The sequence below is a fragment of the Mustela putorius genome, unplaced genomic scaffold, assembly GCF_011764305.1.
Source record: "Mustela putorius furo isolate JIRA1106 unplaced genomic scaffold, ASM1176430v1.1 tig00003976_pilon_pilon_pilon, whole genome shotgun sequence".
Classification (NCBI taxonomy): Eukaryota; Metazoa; Chordata; class Mammalia; order Carnivora; family Mustelidae; genus Mustela; species Mustela putorius.
The window spans coordinates 4,393,080-4,409,586 of NW_025422118.1; the positions used below are offsets into that span (position 1 = coordinate 4,393,080).

Here is a 16,507-nt window from a genome sequence, read left to right on the forward strand (position 1 = left end):
TAAATTCAATTAATTAACATATAAAGTATTACTGGTTTCTGAGGTAGAGGTCAGTGATTCACCAGTCTTATAGAAAACCCAGTACTCATTGAATCACGTGTCCCCCTGAATGTCCACTACCAGTTACCCCATCCCCTCAACTACCTCCCCTCTGACAACCCTCAGTCTGTTTCCTATAATTAAGAGTCTTATGGTTTGTCTCCATCTTCATATTTCGTACCAAGCTCCTTTTAAACAACGCAAATGAGTAGGTCCTTCCTAATCAGTTCCACAGTTCACCAGATTTATTATCTCGAACAATTTACCTTCAGACACTCCATCTCCTCATCTGTAAAATGGAGATGGCCTCAGAGATTGCTGAGAAATTACGTGATATGTTGCCCTGTAAACTCCTTAGCACGGTGACTGTCACAACTGAGTGTACAACAAATGGTAGCATCCCAGGGTTCAAATTGTATGTAAGTGTGACATAGAAGGCATATGTGACAGACGGTAAATGACCAACACGTCAGCAATTGGAAGCTGGCCCCATTCTGTCACCCAAGCCTCTGCGCCCTGCCCAGGAATCTGTTTGCTCTGCCTCAGCTGCCCTGCCCTCTGGTCTAGCTTCCCCAGACACCAAGCATACGTGGTTCTTTCCGGCAGATCTACCCAACATACACTACGAAGCAGGTCAGAATGCCAATGAGGCATGGTGGCGAAAGCTGCTGGCACCAAACTGTAGGAGCAGTCATATGCTTTTACCTTTTGCATGAAAAACAATTTTTACTTGGAACAAATGACTGACAAACAATCAGTCAAACTTACTCAGACTTAGGCATATGGTGGACTCTATCTCAAAAATGAATGAAAGGAATCTGTTTAGTCAAGCAAAATCATGAATTTTTTTTTTTTTTTTGCAAATGATGAATTTTGAGCTTTCAAACAAAATTAGAATTCCAAAATCTGGTATCGTCCTCCATAAGCTTGACAGCTTTCTGTACTTAACGACTTTGTTGATGATGAGCCTTGTGGTGATGTTAACAAATGTAATTTTTTGATATTATATCATAAAATATGTCAACATTTGGAAGATCTGCATACCTCAGTGGGACCACTATTTTCCCAATGACTGGGGCACAGTTACAAAATCATGCATTGGTAAAAAGGATCCATTCAAAGTATAAAATTGACCAGTGGAGTTTTGTATAAGAGTATGAAAGTTTATCGATATTGAGATTGGCTCCCAATCCACATTGCACCTAAACATTAAGAAAATACCATTTGTCAAGTTTTGATATAGAATTGGAAAAAATATCCACAATCATCTGAAAAAGCTATTAAAATATTCCTTTTTTCCAAATACATATCTGTGCGAGGCCAGATTTTCTTCATGCTCTTCAACCAAAACAACATATGGCCACAGATAGAATGCAGGAGCAGATATGATAATCCTGCTGTCCTCTATTAAGCCAGACATTAAAGAGATTTGCAAAAATGTAAGAAAAAAAATGTTACTCTAGTTGCTTTTTGTTTTAGAAATATACCTGTCTTTCATAGAATATTACTTGTGTCAACATAAGTGAGTTTTTATTGGCTATCTGACAATAAATTATACATATTCTTAATGATTTTTACTGTATATTCTTCTCAATTTTCTGTTCTCTTTTGAGTTATGGGCTATAAACAGGCTTGTCCATTCGCTCATTTGTCTACTTCCAGGTGATGCTAGTGTTCTTTTGTCCCAGAAATGTAGGAGAAGGCGAAGGAGGGTAGAAGGGATGGGAAGCTTCTGGTAAATGTGCACACACTTTGTTCGAAAGTGTTTTGAACATTGTTTTTGGTTGGAGTTCATGTTTCCCAAATCATTCTCTCTCATCCAGGGCTCATTCCCAGCATCATCTTTCCCCTGACAAGTACTGATTTCGTACGACCCATGTGTCAGGCACCGTCTGAGGACCTTCATAACATGTCAACTCAAATGTCCCACAGACACCGTCAACTCATCACCCCCAACACAAAGACTGAGGGACTCCTCAGCCCCTCCTCCCACACTCTGGTCTGAATGACAACTGCCATTGGGCATCCCAAAGCCCAAGCCAAACACCGCCCAGTGTCCTGAACTCCCCTGGTTCCCCTTCTCCCACGTCCAACCCACGACCAAGTCTCAGAAAACATCCTTCAATAGCTTTTAAACAGTCCACTTTTTTCCACATGCTCGTTCAAACTTCCTTCATCCCTGACCCAAATTACAATGACAGCGATGGCTCGCCCTACCTCCTGTCACCTGTGTCTATACCGCACTGAGCCTGGAAACTCACAACTAGCATGCCAGTAACGCGGACGGGTTGAGGGATAGCACCTCCACTCCAGAGATGAGGAAAACAAGCTTGAAAGTCAGATCATTTGCCCAGGTGGTATTTTTAAAAGGCAGAGCTGACTGGGCCCCTCTCCTGGTTCTATCTCAAGCGCCCTAACTTTCAGAACAAAGTACAAGCTCTTTAACAGGGCCTGTAAGGCAAGAGCCCTCTGTACGGGCACGCCAGCCTTCCATGCGCCCTGTGTTCCTTTTATCTCCAGGCTCTTTCACACATGCTCTCCCCTCTGCCTGGGCCAGTCTTCCCCCAACTGATTTGGTTTAAATGTGTCTTCCTTCAAGAAACCTCCCCTGACTCCTGAGACAGAGAAAGCGCCCTTCTTATGAGTTCCCATGACAACCACTGCTCACTGTAATGGTAGCACTAACCATGCTGGTTTTTTTGGTTTTTGCTTTTTTGTTTTTTATTCCCTCAGCCCCTTTGGTGAGGTTGTTCCATACTCAGAATGCATTTAGGTTTCTTTTGTCATCATCAGCATGCCGTGCTGGAATTATGTGACCTCTGAAGTGATTTTTTAAATTCACATATATTAAAGTATTCTACTCTTTACTCTTACTTGTGCTATAAAGTCCTCTTTCAGGCATCCACCATTAAAGTATCATACAGAATAGTTTTGCTGCCCTAAAGATCCCTCAGCATTCATCCACCCAACATTCCCTCCCCCACCCCATCACACTGTTTTAATCGCCTGTCTGCTTGACGATCTCTCTCCCTCTGGTTCAGGATCTGTTCTGTTTAACAGTGTCCCCAGGGTGGGGTTAAAATGCCTGGCATTCTAAGGATACTCTGAGTATCCCTGTTAAATCCAAGAACTGGAAACGCTTCAGAACCTACAGCCTAAACGTCGACCCCAAATGACAATGGAACCAGCGCTAACAACCCCAGCAATGCTATCCACAGCCCCCTTACGCTCTCTCTTCCCCAGTGGAGTCCACGGCTAGTTAAGGCTAACAGCATGTCTGCTCAGCCGGTGGGTGGGGGAGCAGGACCAGCTCAGAGGGGTCAGGATTATGGAGCGGCTGCCCAAGAAAGGGGGCCCCGTGGAAGGGATGGTACTTAGCGGGGATTGACACTTGGAACAAAGAAAGAGCACTGGGAACCCTGAAAAGCCTCAGCTGGGGAGCCCCACATCTAAACCAAAGCCCTTCACAGCAGTCTGTACACGAAATGAGATATTATGACGACGCTGTGTGGATCAAGGCATGTTCGAGGATTGCTAAGCAGGCTCGTAGATGAACTTGGCGTGGAGAGTCTAGGCCCTGCTCGGGGATCTGTGTTTCTCGCTCCTATGATTTGAGAAGAGCTGGGAGAGCTCCAAAGCCGTGGGAGGAGGGAGAAACTCTGGAGAGCTGAACTGTCAGAGCCCAACAATGACTTTCTCTGTGCAGCTGGGCTTTGCACCTGGTGCTTGCACAGGGCCCTCTGTGCTTTTGTCCTTCCGCACACAGAGCTGTCTACACAGGCGGGGCTTATAAATACCGTCCAAAAGAGAAGCGAAACCACTGGCTAGTTCTTCTTTTCTCTGCTTAGTTGGCGCCCAGCAGCTGAGAGCAGCTGGTACGAACTCGCATTCCCCAGTTCGGAGGCTCAACCTGCTCTTACTATTTTATGGTTGGGAAGCTTCTGGCAAACATCCTGTTTAGAATAAAATGGGACTCAGACTGACCATCGGGGGCTAAATTTATCACCTAGAAACTTCAAACAAAATAAAAGAGAAAGCAGAGGAAAGGGCGAGACCTATCATCACAACATTCACAAAGTCAGAACACCAAAGTCTTCTCAAAGTAAGCTTTTTACCTGTATGTAGAAGGTCCTGGAGCTTGTTATGATTTCAAACAGGTTGTCCCTCATTAAGAGATCACTAGACAAAGAGAAAGAAAGTTACCACGCATGCCCGCACACACATCGAGGACATGATTCATCCTAAGTCAAGGCTCTGTATAAAGGGGGGCTCCCAGGTCATTCCTCCTCCAGTCTCTGCCTCAAAAAACACAAGGGGGTCTCCTCTAGCTTCACTTCCTACGGGCTCTCAGGCTTCATCATCCCCATGGAAACCCCACACATACACCCCACCACCAGTTCTAACAAGATAAACTCCTTTCCCTCTAAAACAGTCTGCCTAATATCCACCACACCCCGTAACACCTACAGTTGTGGGGAGAGGGTTATTTTTTCAATAATTTTTTAAGGATTTACTTATTTATTTGAGAGGGAGAGAGAACACACAGAGGAGGAAGAGAGTGAGAGAGAATGTCAAGCAAACTGTACCACGAGCTGGGAGCCCTACTCAGGGCTCCATGTGGGGCTCCACATAGGGCTTGATCTCACAACCCTGAGATCCTGACCCCGGCCAAAACCAAGACTCGGACACCTAACCGACAAAGCTACCAGGCACCCCAGTGGAGTTTTATTTAGTGGCTAAGACGTACGGTTCTTTTATGCAAAGTGGTTTTAAGTGTTTTTTTTCAGGGTCAAGCAGATGAACATTGTATTGGTCTTACAAATATGTAAATGTAACTCATTGATTATATATTTATCACTATGTAAGATACTATTTACATCAAAATATAGGGAGATATTTGATGTGTAAGATTTTGTTAGTTTCAGGTATGTAACATAATGATCCAATATTTGTATACATTGTGAACTGATCACAAGAGGGCTAGCTGACATCCATCACCACACATAGTTACAAGTTCTTTTTATCTTGTGATGAGAAGTTTTAAGGTCTACTCTCTCAGCAACTTTCAAGTGCACAATACAGTATTATTAATTATTAGTTATACTGTTCATTACATCCCTAGGACTTACCTATTTTATAAATGGGAGTTTGTACCTTTTGAACCCTCTTCACCCATTTTGCCCATCCCCTACCCCCGAAACCACCAATCTATCCTTCGAGTGCTTTCCTGTGTGTTATTTCATCCAATCCCGACAAAGGTCCAATAAAGAACTTAAGATTTTCCCTACCTTGTGGATGAGGAAACCTAGGCTCAGAGAAGTTATGTGACTTGGTGCCAAAGTTAGCAAACAGCAGAGCAAGGATCTGAACCCAGGTCTGACTCCAGAGTCTATGCTTTTAATTATTCCACTACCGCTTGCTTCTCCTAAGGGAACCAACTCGTTTCTAAAACCTTCCTCCCCACAAGCAGCCACTTTATCAGCTTCATGAAATTCCTGCCCTGTGGGGGGGCTGGGTGGCTCAGCTGGTCAAGGATCTGACTTCCGCTCAGGTCATGATCCTGGGATCCTGGGATCCTGGGATTGAGCCCCGTGTCAGGGTCCCCACTCACTAGGGAGTCTGTTTGTCTCTCTCTCCCTCTGCCCCTCCCCTTGCTCATGCGCACGTGCAAGCACGCGCTCTCTCCCTCAAATAAATAAAATCTTTTAAAAAAAGAAAGAAATTCCCCCTCTGTGCCACCCTGTACTGGGCTGAGACAGGGAGCCAATGAGTAATGGAAGGACAGATTAGACTACTGTAAGATGCTTCAAACTGGCTTCAAATTTGGGGAGAAGAATCAATCCTGACTTCTGCAAGGAAGAAGGTGAGAAGTAGCTGGTGCTCAGTGACAAACTTGAAATCAGCCAAAATCATTTGCAGCGTTAAGTGTCTGCTGTGTGTATCCTCGTGCTGTGGGCAATATATAAGGAGTGAAAGGTCTAATTCCTTCCCAATAAAAGAACCAAAAAAAGCAAAACTATACAATTACATGTTAGATTGTGTGTTGGACGCCAACAGTGAGAATAATTCCAAAAAAGGTCTGGTCACAGGCAGAGCTGGCTCCGGAAATGAAGACTTGGAAGGCCGTGGCAGGCACTGGGCCCATGACATGGGCACTGGGCAGAGGGGGAGCCTGAGACGAAAGACCCATGTGGGAAGGAACAGCAAGACGGGGGTCAAGAGGACATGGGGCCAAATCTCTCACCTCCTCGTAGAGAAAAGTATTTTAGGAATATTTTAAAATCTTTGGGAGCCTCTGTACCCCAACTGTAAAATGGAGATGAGACCTCCCTCATCAGGCTGGTCACCCCAGAGATCAATGTATAAAGTATATCAGGCATCTGCTACCAATTATAGCAGATGGTGGCCTCTTGAGGCACATTTCACTGGCCGTCATTACTTTCTGAGTAGAGATGGCTCTTCTTCTGGCTAAAATGTGTTAGCTTTTTAAATTATTCACATGCATACAGCACACTCATGTCATCGACTACTGAGGAGGAAATCCCTGCCCTTGTCACATCTACTTCCGAGGCTAGGTGTTGCCTTCTAATTCAGTTCCGCTCAGCTCAGTTTAACTCAATTTAACAAATGTTGGTTGACTACACAGTTGCCCTAAAGCTTCCTGACTGAGTCTGGAGAGGCCGCACAGTCTCAGAGGCCTGGTACCCGCACTGCCTTGCAGACTTCCTTCTCGGCTCCCTTAATTCCTTCACTAAGAATTCGGTCTGACTCCGGCAGCAGGGGACTCTGGCAAGTGCAGAGCGTGCTTGTGACTGAACATGTTCTGGGCTCGCTAAGCTGCCCACCATACCCAGATAGTCGTACAGCTACCTATCCACACGGGCCCTCTGGAGTCAGGGGAGGCAGGAACCATCTCTGGGGATGAGTCATGGCCAATCTCTCCTCCGCCCCCCAAGCAAGCTCTGGAACCACACTTCTGAACTTCCACCTATAGACACTGGCACAGATGACAACTTGCCACTGGGAACTTTCCTAATCTCTACTCTCCAACCGTCATCTGCAAGAGCCAGTACAGTCCCAATTCAGCCTCTGCTTCCTTGGGTCATGTGGCATTCGTCAGCATGCACGACCGTCCCTGTATCCCCACGAGAACATTCTGCCTGCTGCCAGGCACCTCCCTGATGACGCTGGCTTTGCATCACACCATCCACGGGATAGAAAGACACAAACTGTCTCCCAAGACTGCAGATTGGGATGCCTGGGGGGCTCAGCCACTTAAGCATCTGCCTTCAGCTCAGTTCATGATCCGAGGGTCCCGGGATCAAGTCCCGCTTCAGGATCCTTGCTCAGCGGGGAGACTGCTTCTCCCTCTGCCTGCTGCTCCCCCTGCTTGTGCACTCTCTCTCTCTCTGACAAATAAATAAATAAAATATTTAAAAAAAGAAAAAAAAAAAGGCTGCAGATTAAGGGACCGAAGGAGGATTTCTAGATGCCCAGATATCCTTGGGTTTCTAAACCTTAGTTCTAAGGGCATCTGTATCTGTACTGCTTATGGGAAGGCCCTTGAGTCCGAGCCCCAGATCCCAAACACATCCCATGCACTATGGTACGTGGACGGTAAATCATTTCCTACTGGAAGCGCAAATGTTCAAAGGGAGTCACACAGAGTTGTTGTGAATCACCCTTGTGTTAAAGGGACATGAGAAACTTTGTCCACAGGAGGAGAAGGCATAAGAAGGTCAGGGAAGAGGCACAGGCAAAGCAGGGTTCTGACCAGAAGTGCTCGTACGTGAGAAACCTGAGGGCATAGTCCCCACTCGGAGCCCTTGGCCTTTTGGGCGATAAGCATCTAATTCTAACACTCGAGAAGCATCCCAACACCACTCTCTTCTTTGTTCCTATGTTCTTTCTTTTTCTCCACCAGAGAATTATTATATAGGCTCTGCCCCTCTCCTCGGGGGCCAGAGTAAGGTAGTGGGAAAAGACGAGCTAGCCCAGTGTGGTCTCTTAGCTGCATCGGTTTGGAAGTGGTGAGATGTCAGCCCCCATCATGTGCAAGCAAGAAGGTTCTTGAACAGAGCCTCAGAAAGGTGGTAAATGGAGATTTAAGCAGGCAAATGGGGGATTTTGATCAGAAGAGAATCAGCACAGATGATTACCCAGATTTGACCAGACACTCATGGGTCTTGAGAACGTCCTTGAGAAATATAGTGCGCAGTGGTTCTCGGTCCTGGTAGAAAACACAGGTAAAGAAAGATAAATGAGGCTACCCACGTAATGCCACAACCCAGACCAGCTGACCAATGTACCTCTCTGGTCAGAGATGGTTGGCTGATACCAGGCTACGAACAAGGCATGGTCTAAAAATAACTGTCTAGTGAGGAAAAAATTCTAAGAAGATGCTATGTGGCTCTGACCACAGAGTAGCTTGCTGCAGAGCAGGAGGGAAGAAGTTGGGCCATGTTGCTGTATCGATGTAAAGAGGTGCACACAGGGTAGATGGAGGGCACACGGAGGCACCTCTTAAACCTGTCTGTGTGTGTGTGTGTGTGTGTGTCCACATCTCTACTCATGCACGCACATCTGGGTGTTATTCACAAGCCTCTTGCTTCCATGACCTGTCAGAAGGGCCCCAGAGCGATTACAAACCTGCTCACACTTGAAGTAGGAGATAGTAAAGTCATCGAGCACAAAGAAGCGACGTTTCCAGCTCTTCCGCTGAAATAAAAAAAAGCAGGACATTAAGAAGAGGCCCCAGCATTCTGGAGAATGTTCTAGTTCTATATTTCAGGGTACCCAGCCGGAAGGAAGCTGGGCGCCCACATTCAGACTGCAGGGTGGGGAGCCACAAAGACTTGTCCTATCAGACACGATGCCCCCAACCTGCAGGGTGAATGCTTAGTCCCACACCTCACACCAGTTCGGGAGGGCATTGAGGGGGCAGCTAGTGCCGAGGAAGGCGGTTCCTCCTGCCAGCCAGCTCTCCCCTGGGCTACACCCACAGCCACTGCCCCCAGGAGCCACCAGGACCCACTAGAGCCCCCGCGCCAACACTCACCACATTCCCTTGCTTCACACAGTAGCCGCTCTTAATGAGGGGGGGCCCAGAGGGAACACGGCTGCCTGTCGTGGGGATGTAACTCTGAGACCTCCGAAGGATGGCGTGGGACCCAGGCTCGCTCCCCTCCTGCCCATCCCCACCGTTCTACAAGGAAACAGCGGAAGGATTAGCTCGTGCCTCAGCCAGCCCTCTCTGGCGAATCCTCTCCTGCCTCTTTCTTTCCCCACAATAGCAACTAAAGAAGAAATAGACAAGAAAGTAAACATTCACGGACTCCTGTCAGACACTGTACCGGGAAATGTCACAGGACAAGGCTCGGGGAAGCTGGGCAGAACCAGGAGAAAGGTAAGGACAGAGAATACAAGCCAGAAGAGGGAAGAAACACCCTAACGGGAAGAGGGACAGTGGGCTTGTTTCCAGGCTCACCTGTCTTCCCCAGCTCCATTTCCCATGTGATTTACAAGTGCCCGTCACAGGACCACACAGCCTCAAGATACAGTGGCCCTGATTTCTGCACTGCTATTCTTCATACCCACCCCTGTCCTGGATTTTCCTGACTACCCCATTGGCACTGGCTCCCCACCCCCAACCACCTATCCTCTGTGCTGGCCTCCTCTGTGCACGTCACTCGTCCACTGTGGATGCTCCCATACCCCCACCGGCGCCCGGCAGCCCCAGGCCCCAGCACCTGGTTGATGGGCGTGTGTACCACCACCCCTCCGATGATCTCTGTCTTGTAGGCCACCTGCGGCTTCTTCTCTAGGGCTGGAGGAGCTGGCAGGCTTTTTATAACTTCCGTAGTCAGGGGCAGGCTCCCAACTTTGGGTACCTGGAAAGAAAGAAAGCTTAGGGAAAATGGGTGGGGGGGGGAGACATGGGGAAAGGGACAAATGCTAGTAGGACCTCCTCTCTTCCCCAGCCCTTCCATCGACCCATACCTGAATACGAGGAACTCTGCCAGCGGACGCCTGGATACACACATACGCACACCCATCGGGCCTGAACACCCACTATGAGCCAGCCCTTCCCTGACGGCAGACCAAAGATAAAACAGCAAACAGATACGTCCTGCCCTCGTGGCACGGACATTCTAATAGCAGAGACTGACAAAAAAGGGAGAGCCAAACACACACAGAGAATAATTACAAACTGCAAGCAGTGCCATAAAGAAAAGAAACAGGAGCTGAGACAGACAGAGGGAACTATTTGAAATGGAGTGGTTAGCGGTAGTCTCCAGGGGAGGAAGGTGCTAGAACAGTAACCTGCAGAGGAACAGGAACCAGGGACGTAAGGAGGAGAGCACATAGTAGGGCGGGAACAGGTAATAAATACATGTGGGCTCTGGTACAGAATTCAGGGAGCATGAACTTCAGAGCCCAAGGTACTGACTCCTCACCCGTCACTAACTCACTCAGTGACCTTCAGCAAATCACTGAACTTCTCTCAAGGCCAAAAGTTCCCGTGTAGAAAATGAAAAGGGTATAATATGGATGTCATAGAGTCACCGTGCTTACCAAATGACAAAGTACATATACTTAAAAACTTCAGAAATATAAAAATATAAAAATACAGTTGACTCCTGAACAATGCAGGGGGTAAGGGTACTGACCCCTGCACAGCCAGAACTCCGTGTATAACTTTCAACTCCCCCTGAATTTAACTACTAATAGTCTACTATTGACCAGAAGTCTTACCAATAACATACATCGTAAATTAACACATATTTTGTAAGTTCTATGTGTCATATGCTGTATTCTTATGATAAAGTAAGATAGAGAAAAGAAAATTTTATTAAGAAAATCATAAGGAAGGGGTGCCTGAGTGGCTCAGGTCATGATCTCAGGGTCCTGGGATGGAGCCCCACATTGGGCTCTCTGCTTGGCGGGGAGCCTACTTCCTCCTCTCTCTGCCTGCCTCTCTACCTACTTGTGATCTCTTTCAAATAAATAAATAAAATCTTTAAAAAGAAATGAAAAGAAAAGAAAATCATAAGGAAGAGAAATACACTTCCAGTCATGTAAAAAATCTTCATGTAAGTAAATCCATGCCATTCAAACCCATGTGGTTCAAGGGTGGAAAGTATTATAAAACATCTTAATTTAACATTTCACAAATGGTATTAACATTTACAAACACAGCCCTTTGTGAAGAGTTATCTTCGTTCCTCTCCTTGGCAGAATTAGGGCACCACGGACAGTCAGAGAATCACAGAATTTTTATGGCTCCTTTGACGCCACAGGCCACAGACTGCAAATGGTGGCATGAAGGCAGATTCTGGCCAAACTGTGTTTTGTTTTGTTTTGTTATTTAATTTTTTTTTCAGTGTTCCAAGATTCATTGTTTATGCACCACACCCCACACTGTGTTTTATTGGTCTGATGCAGTATGTTTCTCAATCTACATTTAAACCTTGGGGTAGGGGTGCCTGGGTGGCTCAGTGGGTTAGGCTGCTGCCTTCGGCTCAGGTCATGATCTCAGGGTCCTGGGATCGAGTCCCGCATCGGGCTCTCTGCTCAGCGGGGAGCCTGCTTCCTCCTCTCCCTCTCTGCCTGCCTCTCTGCCTACCTGTGATCTCTGTCTGTCAAATAAATAAATAAATAAATCTTTAAAAAAATAATAAAAATAAAAAATAAAGCTGGGGTAGCTCACCTAAAAATCCAGACTTCTAGCCAAGCATCATTTCTGTGTTTAGAGGGAGCGCATCCTCCAGTGTGCCCCGTCCCCACCCCGCTCCCACCACCGCGGCCGGGAGTCCGGAGCTCTTTATCCCCGTTTATGTTGCTGTCCTTCCGCCTTGCTCACCTCTCTTCTTTACTCTGGCAATTCCGATGAAATCTGTCCATTGTGTCAAGTAAATAGGAAGAGGCCCAGGCCATGCAAGTCAATGGCCCAAAGCCATGGTTAATAACTGCACGGAGCCCAGGCCCCTAAGTGCCCGCTGGGGTGATGCCCACAGCCTCACGAAGCCTGTCCTTCACCCAGACTCAGCACCTGTGTGGGTTGGCAGGATCCCTGAGTAATACTCACACCTTCCCTCCTTCTACAGCCTCGAGAATCAGAAGGATCTAAGAATCTAGACCTCTCAAGAGCTCATGGTTCTGGGCACTTGGAGAATTCCATCAAGGACGAGACCAAGGACCACTCCATTCCATGTCTGCTCAAAGGAGGAAGAGCTCCAGAAGGACACTGGAGCCCCAGAAAGAAGATGAGACCCTTCCTCCTGGCCTGTGTGTTCCGTTTACATAGACAATAGTGATCTCGGCCCACCTGCTCCCAGATGCAGCCAGAAATCCACCTTCTCTTTCCCTTCGGGCTGTCCGCACAGCAGTTCCCACTGCTATGGGCCCCATTCAGCACCAGGCAAGGTACCACACTCTTGAGATCTCTATCTCAAGCAATCTTATGAAGGAGGCATTATCTCCTCCATTATATAGATGACATAAATGAAAGCTCATTAAAAAGAAGTAAGTTGCTGCTAGGACTGCTGGACTCTCCGTTGCTAAATGTCCCACTACCCACCTATGCTACCACCATTTCTTTCCCTGAGCTTAGCTATTGTGTGATGCGACCTCTTTGAGGATGTTGATAATTGCTGGGATGTTTCGTCATATCATCATCATGGAACAACAGAAACTCCCCCCAAAGGACCTAAATGAATTCCAGCAAAGAAGAAGGAGGAAAGTAGCCATTTAGAGGTCCCAGTGGTCAGAAAAGGAATCATGTTAGCTTAGCTGTTGTGTGGCCTCTCAGACTCTCTTTAGCTCCTGTATCATGGGCTGGTTCTGTCTGCCCAGAGCCTTTCCAACGCTTCTAGAGACTGAATCAGTCTGGGGAAGACAAACTCAACAATAACTATGCCCCAGAACCTGAAAACAAGGTCTTTCTTTTGGTTTGGCCATATCCCCAGAGGCCTAAATTCAAGGTATACCCTCTTCCATTCACTCGTGCGGTATTCTCTGATGGGGGAGAGCCTTATGGATCTCATTTGCAATGTGAAATGAAAATTACAGGGACACGGGGTGCCTGACTGGTTCAGCTGGCAGAGCAAGTGACTCTTGATTACGGGGTTGTAAGTTCAAGCCCCATGTTGGGTGTAGAGATTACTTTTCAAAAAATCTTAAAAAGAAAGAAAGAAAGAAAGAAAATTAATTACAGGGACTCATCTTATTTCCCACCAGGCATAGCTAGACTGCGATGAGGAATAATCCAATGAAGGCAAGGGACTGTGGTTTACTTTTACTGCTATTCATTTTCAAAACATTTCAACTGTTTGGGGAAATGTAGTTAGTGGAATAATGTCCCACTAAAACTATCCACCCATAAACTCAGAATGTGACCTTATTTAGAAATAGGGTCTTTGCAGGTGTTGTTAAATTAAGATCAGATCATACTGGTTTAGGGTGCGCCCGAAGCCCAGTGATTGATGTCCTTATCAGAAGAAGAGAGGACACAGGGACACAGGCCATACCATGATGACGGCAGAGATGACAGTAATGCAGCTACAACCCAGGGCACACCATGGACCGCCCAGAGCCACCAGAAGCTGGAAGACGCAAGGAAGGATTCTCCCCTAGAGAGAGAGGCCACCCATTTGCTCTGGTTGTCCCATAAAACTCATACAGGAATACTAATACTCTGAGAAAATCCAATTCCTTAAATACCACATGTCAATCATTTCTTCAATGACAAGGACCCAGAGGCCTTAGCACAAAATGGACAGTGATCTGTGGGCAGAAAAATTGGATCCATCCTGGCTCCTTGACCTTGGACAAGTCACTTTAATCACTAGGCATTTCCACTACCCTGTTTATAAATGGGTTTAATAACACTTGCCTTTCCTACCTAAGGATTTTTTATGAAGCTACAATGAAGCCAAGCATGTAAAAGCAGTGTGTGATCCAACACACATTACAATGGCTGCTCTTTTCAAATATTTTCAAATATTTTTCAAATATTTTCATAAACTCTTCTAGGTCTTGAAAGTCATAGGGTCCTGGGTTTGAATGCCAGCTCTACCATTTATTCCCCCCTAGACTTTGGGCAGCCCTGACTTCCATGATTCTCATCTAAAAAAAAAAATGGCAGTGAAACCACTTATCTCACAGGAGTGACATCAGAGGGGTAAAAATTACAGCACATATGAAAGCTTGGCTCAATACATTATCTGTTCTTTCTTTCATCTCTGTATCCCCCAAAGTGCCTGATACTTCACGTATGTATACAGTGCCCTAAAGTGAGTGTGCATGCCATCGATGTGGTGTCCAGCCCCACATCCTCCCTCTTTCCGGCCTCCCTGAGGAAGGACCCAAGACACAGGACAATATGGCAGTGGAGAAAGGAGTAAACCCTTCCAGGGCACAAACAGATGAGGAGATAGAGTGCCCCTCCTCTTCCTTCTAACCCATGGGACCTGGAGTGAAGAGAAGTATGAACCAAGCCAAGGAAAGGAAGGGGGATCGTGGAGAAAATGGAGACCCTACAGCAGGCTCTGACATCTGGGATCTCCCAGCCTCTGGGCACTACCACATTGCTTCCCACTCCTGTGGCTTATAACTTCCATTCCATGGGGCCAGAAAAACAGCAGGAGGTACTCACTGCTTAGAGCAACCCTATGAGGGCTAAAAGGCCCTCACAACCTCACAGGCTGGGTAGCCCAGTGAACCAGACATGGACAGAAGAGGAAAGCTAAGAGGCAAGGCTGAAAGAGAATAAAGTATCAGACTTTGAAAGAAACTCCAAAACTGCATTAGACACAGAAGGATGAAAGCCCCACCATGGAAAAAGAAATTCTGTACTAAGCTCAGCACTGCAGAGCCGTGTGCACAAGCAGAGGCATGTGAGTTAGCTGTAACATCCCACCTTCCCTTCAGTTCTCCCTCTTTTCCTGGGTTTCCCGAGGCTTGTCAAAATAACAAGACCACCTCAATAACTCACTTGTTCTCTGCTTGGGTCTGGCATCACAAGAGTTGGATTGGTGTACCAATTTCTTCTATTAATTTATTCACAGAAACCCTGAGGTATTTAGGAGAACAATCTGCCCCAGTAAATAATGGTTACTATCAGGAATGACTAGAACATAAGCATTTCTGACTGTATGATACAGAAAATCAATCTTCCAATTACAGAATGGGCAGAAGACACAAACAGACATTTCTCCAAAGAAGACGTCCAGATAGCCAAGAGACCCAGGAAAGATGCTCATCACTCATCATCAGGGAAATGCAGATCAAAACTACAATGGCTATCGTCTCGCGCCTGTCAGAATGGCTAAAATCCACGACACAAGAATCAGCAAGTGTCGGCGAGGATACGGAGAAAGGGGAACTCTCTTGCACTGTTAGTGGGAATGCAAATGGTGCAGCCACTCTGGAAAACAAGTTACTCAAAAAGTTACAAATACAGTTACCCTACAATCCAGCAATTGAACCACTGAGTATCTACCCAAAGAAACAAGAACACTAATCCAAAGGGATACATGCACCCCTATGTTTATAGCTGCATTATTTACAATAGCCAAGGTATGGAAATAGTCCAAGTGTCTCTTGACTGATGAATGGATAAAGAAGTGATATAGATATAGATATAGAACATATATTATATATGTATATGTATATATGTAAATATGTATGAATATGTACATATATGTATATGTGTATAACACACATAATGTAATATTATTCAGCCATAGAAAAGAATAAAATCTTGGGGCACCTGGGTGCTTGATTGGTTAGGCATCTGTCTTCGGCTCAGGTCATGATCTCCAGGTCCTAGGATCAAGCCCCATGTTGGGCTCCCTGATCATCAGGGCATCTGCTTCTCCCTCTCCCTCTGTCTCTCCCCCCGCCCCCCCATTTTTGTTCTCTCTCTCTCAAATGAATAAAAATCCTAAAAAAGGAAAATAATAGAATTTTTTAAAAAGAATGAAATCTTGCCATTTGGGATGACATGGATGGAACTACAGAGTATTAAGTATTATGCTAAGGGAAATAAGCCCAAGAAAGACAAATACCGTATGATTTCACTCATATGTGTCATTTAAGAAACAAAACAAAGAAGGAAAGCAGGGGAAAATGAGAGAGACAAATCAAGAAACAGACTCTTAACTATAACGAACAAACTGATGGCTACCAGAGGGGAAGCAGGTGGGGGCTGGGGAAACAGGATGAAGAGGAAGCAGTGCACTAGTCAGCATGAGCAGAGGGTGACATACGGCAGTGCTGAATCACTGTATTGTACACCTGAAACTAATCCAACACTGTATACTAACTGGAATTAAAATAAAAACTTAGAATAAATAAATGAAAATAAATTTAAAAAGAGTATCAATCTTCTCAGCACACAAACCATGGCTTGCATGCCACAAGTCTGCCTACTGTCGATGGAAGGTCTAGTTTTTTTCCAAACATA

The 16,507-nt window shown here is 46.0% G+C and overlaps 1 protein-coding gene across 3 annotated transcripts in view; it reads right to left on the minus strand.

Moving 5' to 3' along the window:
- The window catches only part of PLEKHA2 (pleckstrin homology domain containing A2), a 74,186-nt gene that overhangs the window by 9,415 nt on the left and 48,264 nt on the right, over window positions 1-16,507 (minus strand). For all 3 annotated transcript variants that reach the window (XM_045070985.1, XM_004758207.3, XM_013059264.2), the window contains exons 6-10: window positions 9,789-9,929; window positions 9,098-9,244; window positions 8,689-8,757; window positions 8,199-8,269; window positions 4,155-4,218 (exon numbers count right to left, since the gene is read on the minus strand). In XM_045070985.1, coding sequence (XP_044926920.1) covers window positions 4,155-4,218; window positions 8,199-8,269; window positions 8,689-8,757; window positions 9,098-9,244; window positions 9,789-9,929 — 492 coding nt within the window. The remainder of the gene's footprint in view (window positions 1-4,154; window positions 4,219-8,198; window positions 8,270-8,688; window positions 8,758-9,097; window positions 9,245-9,788; window positions 9,930-16,507) is intronic.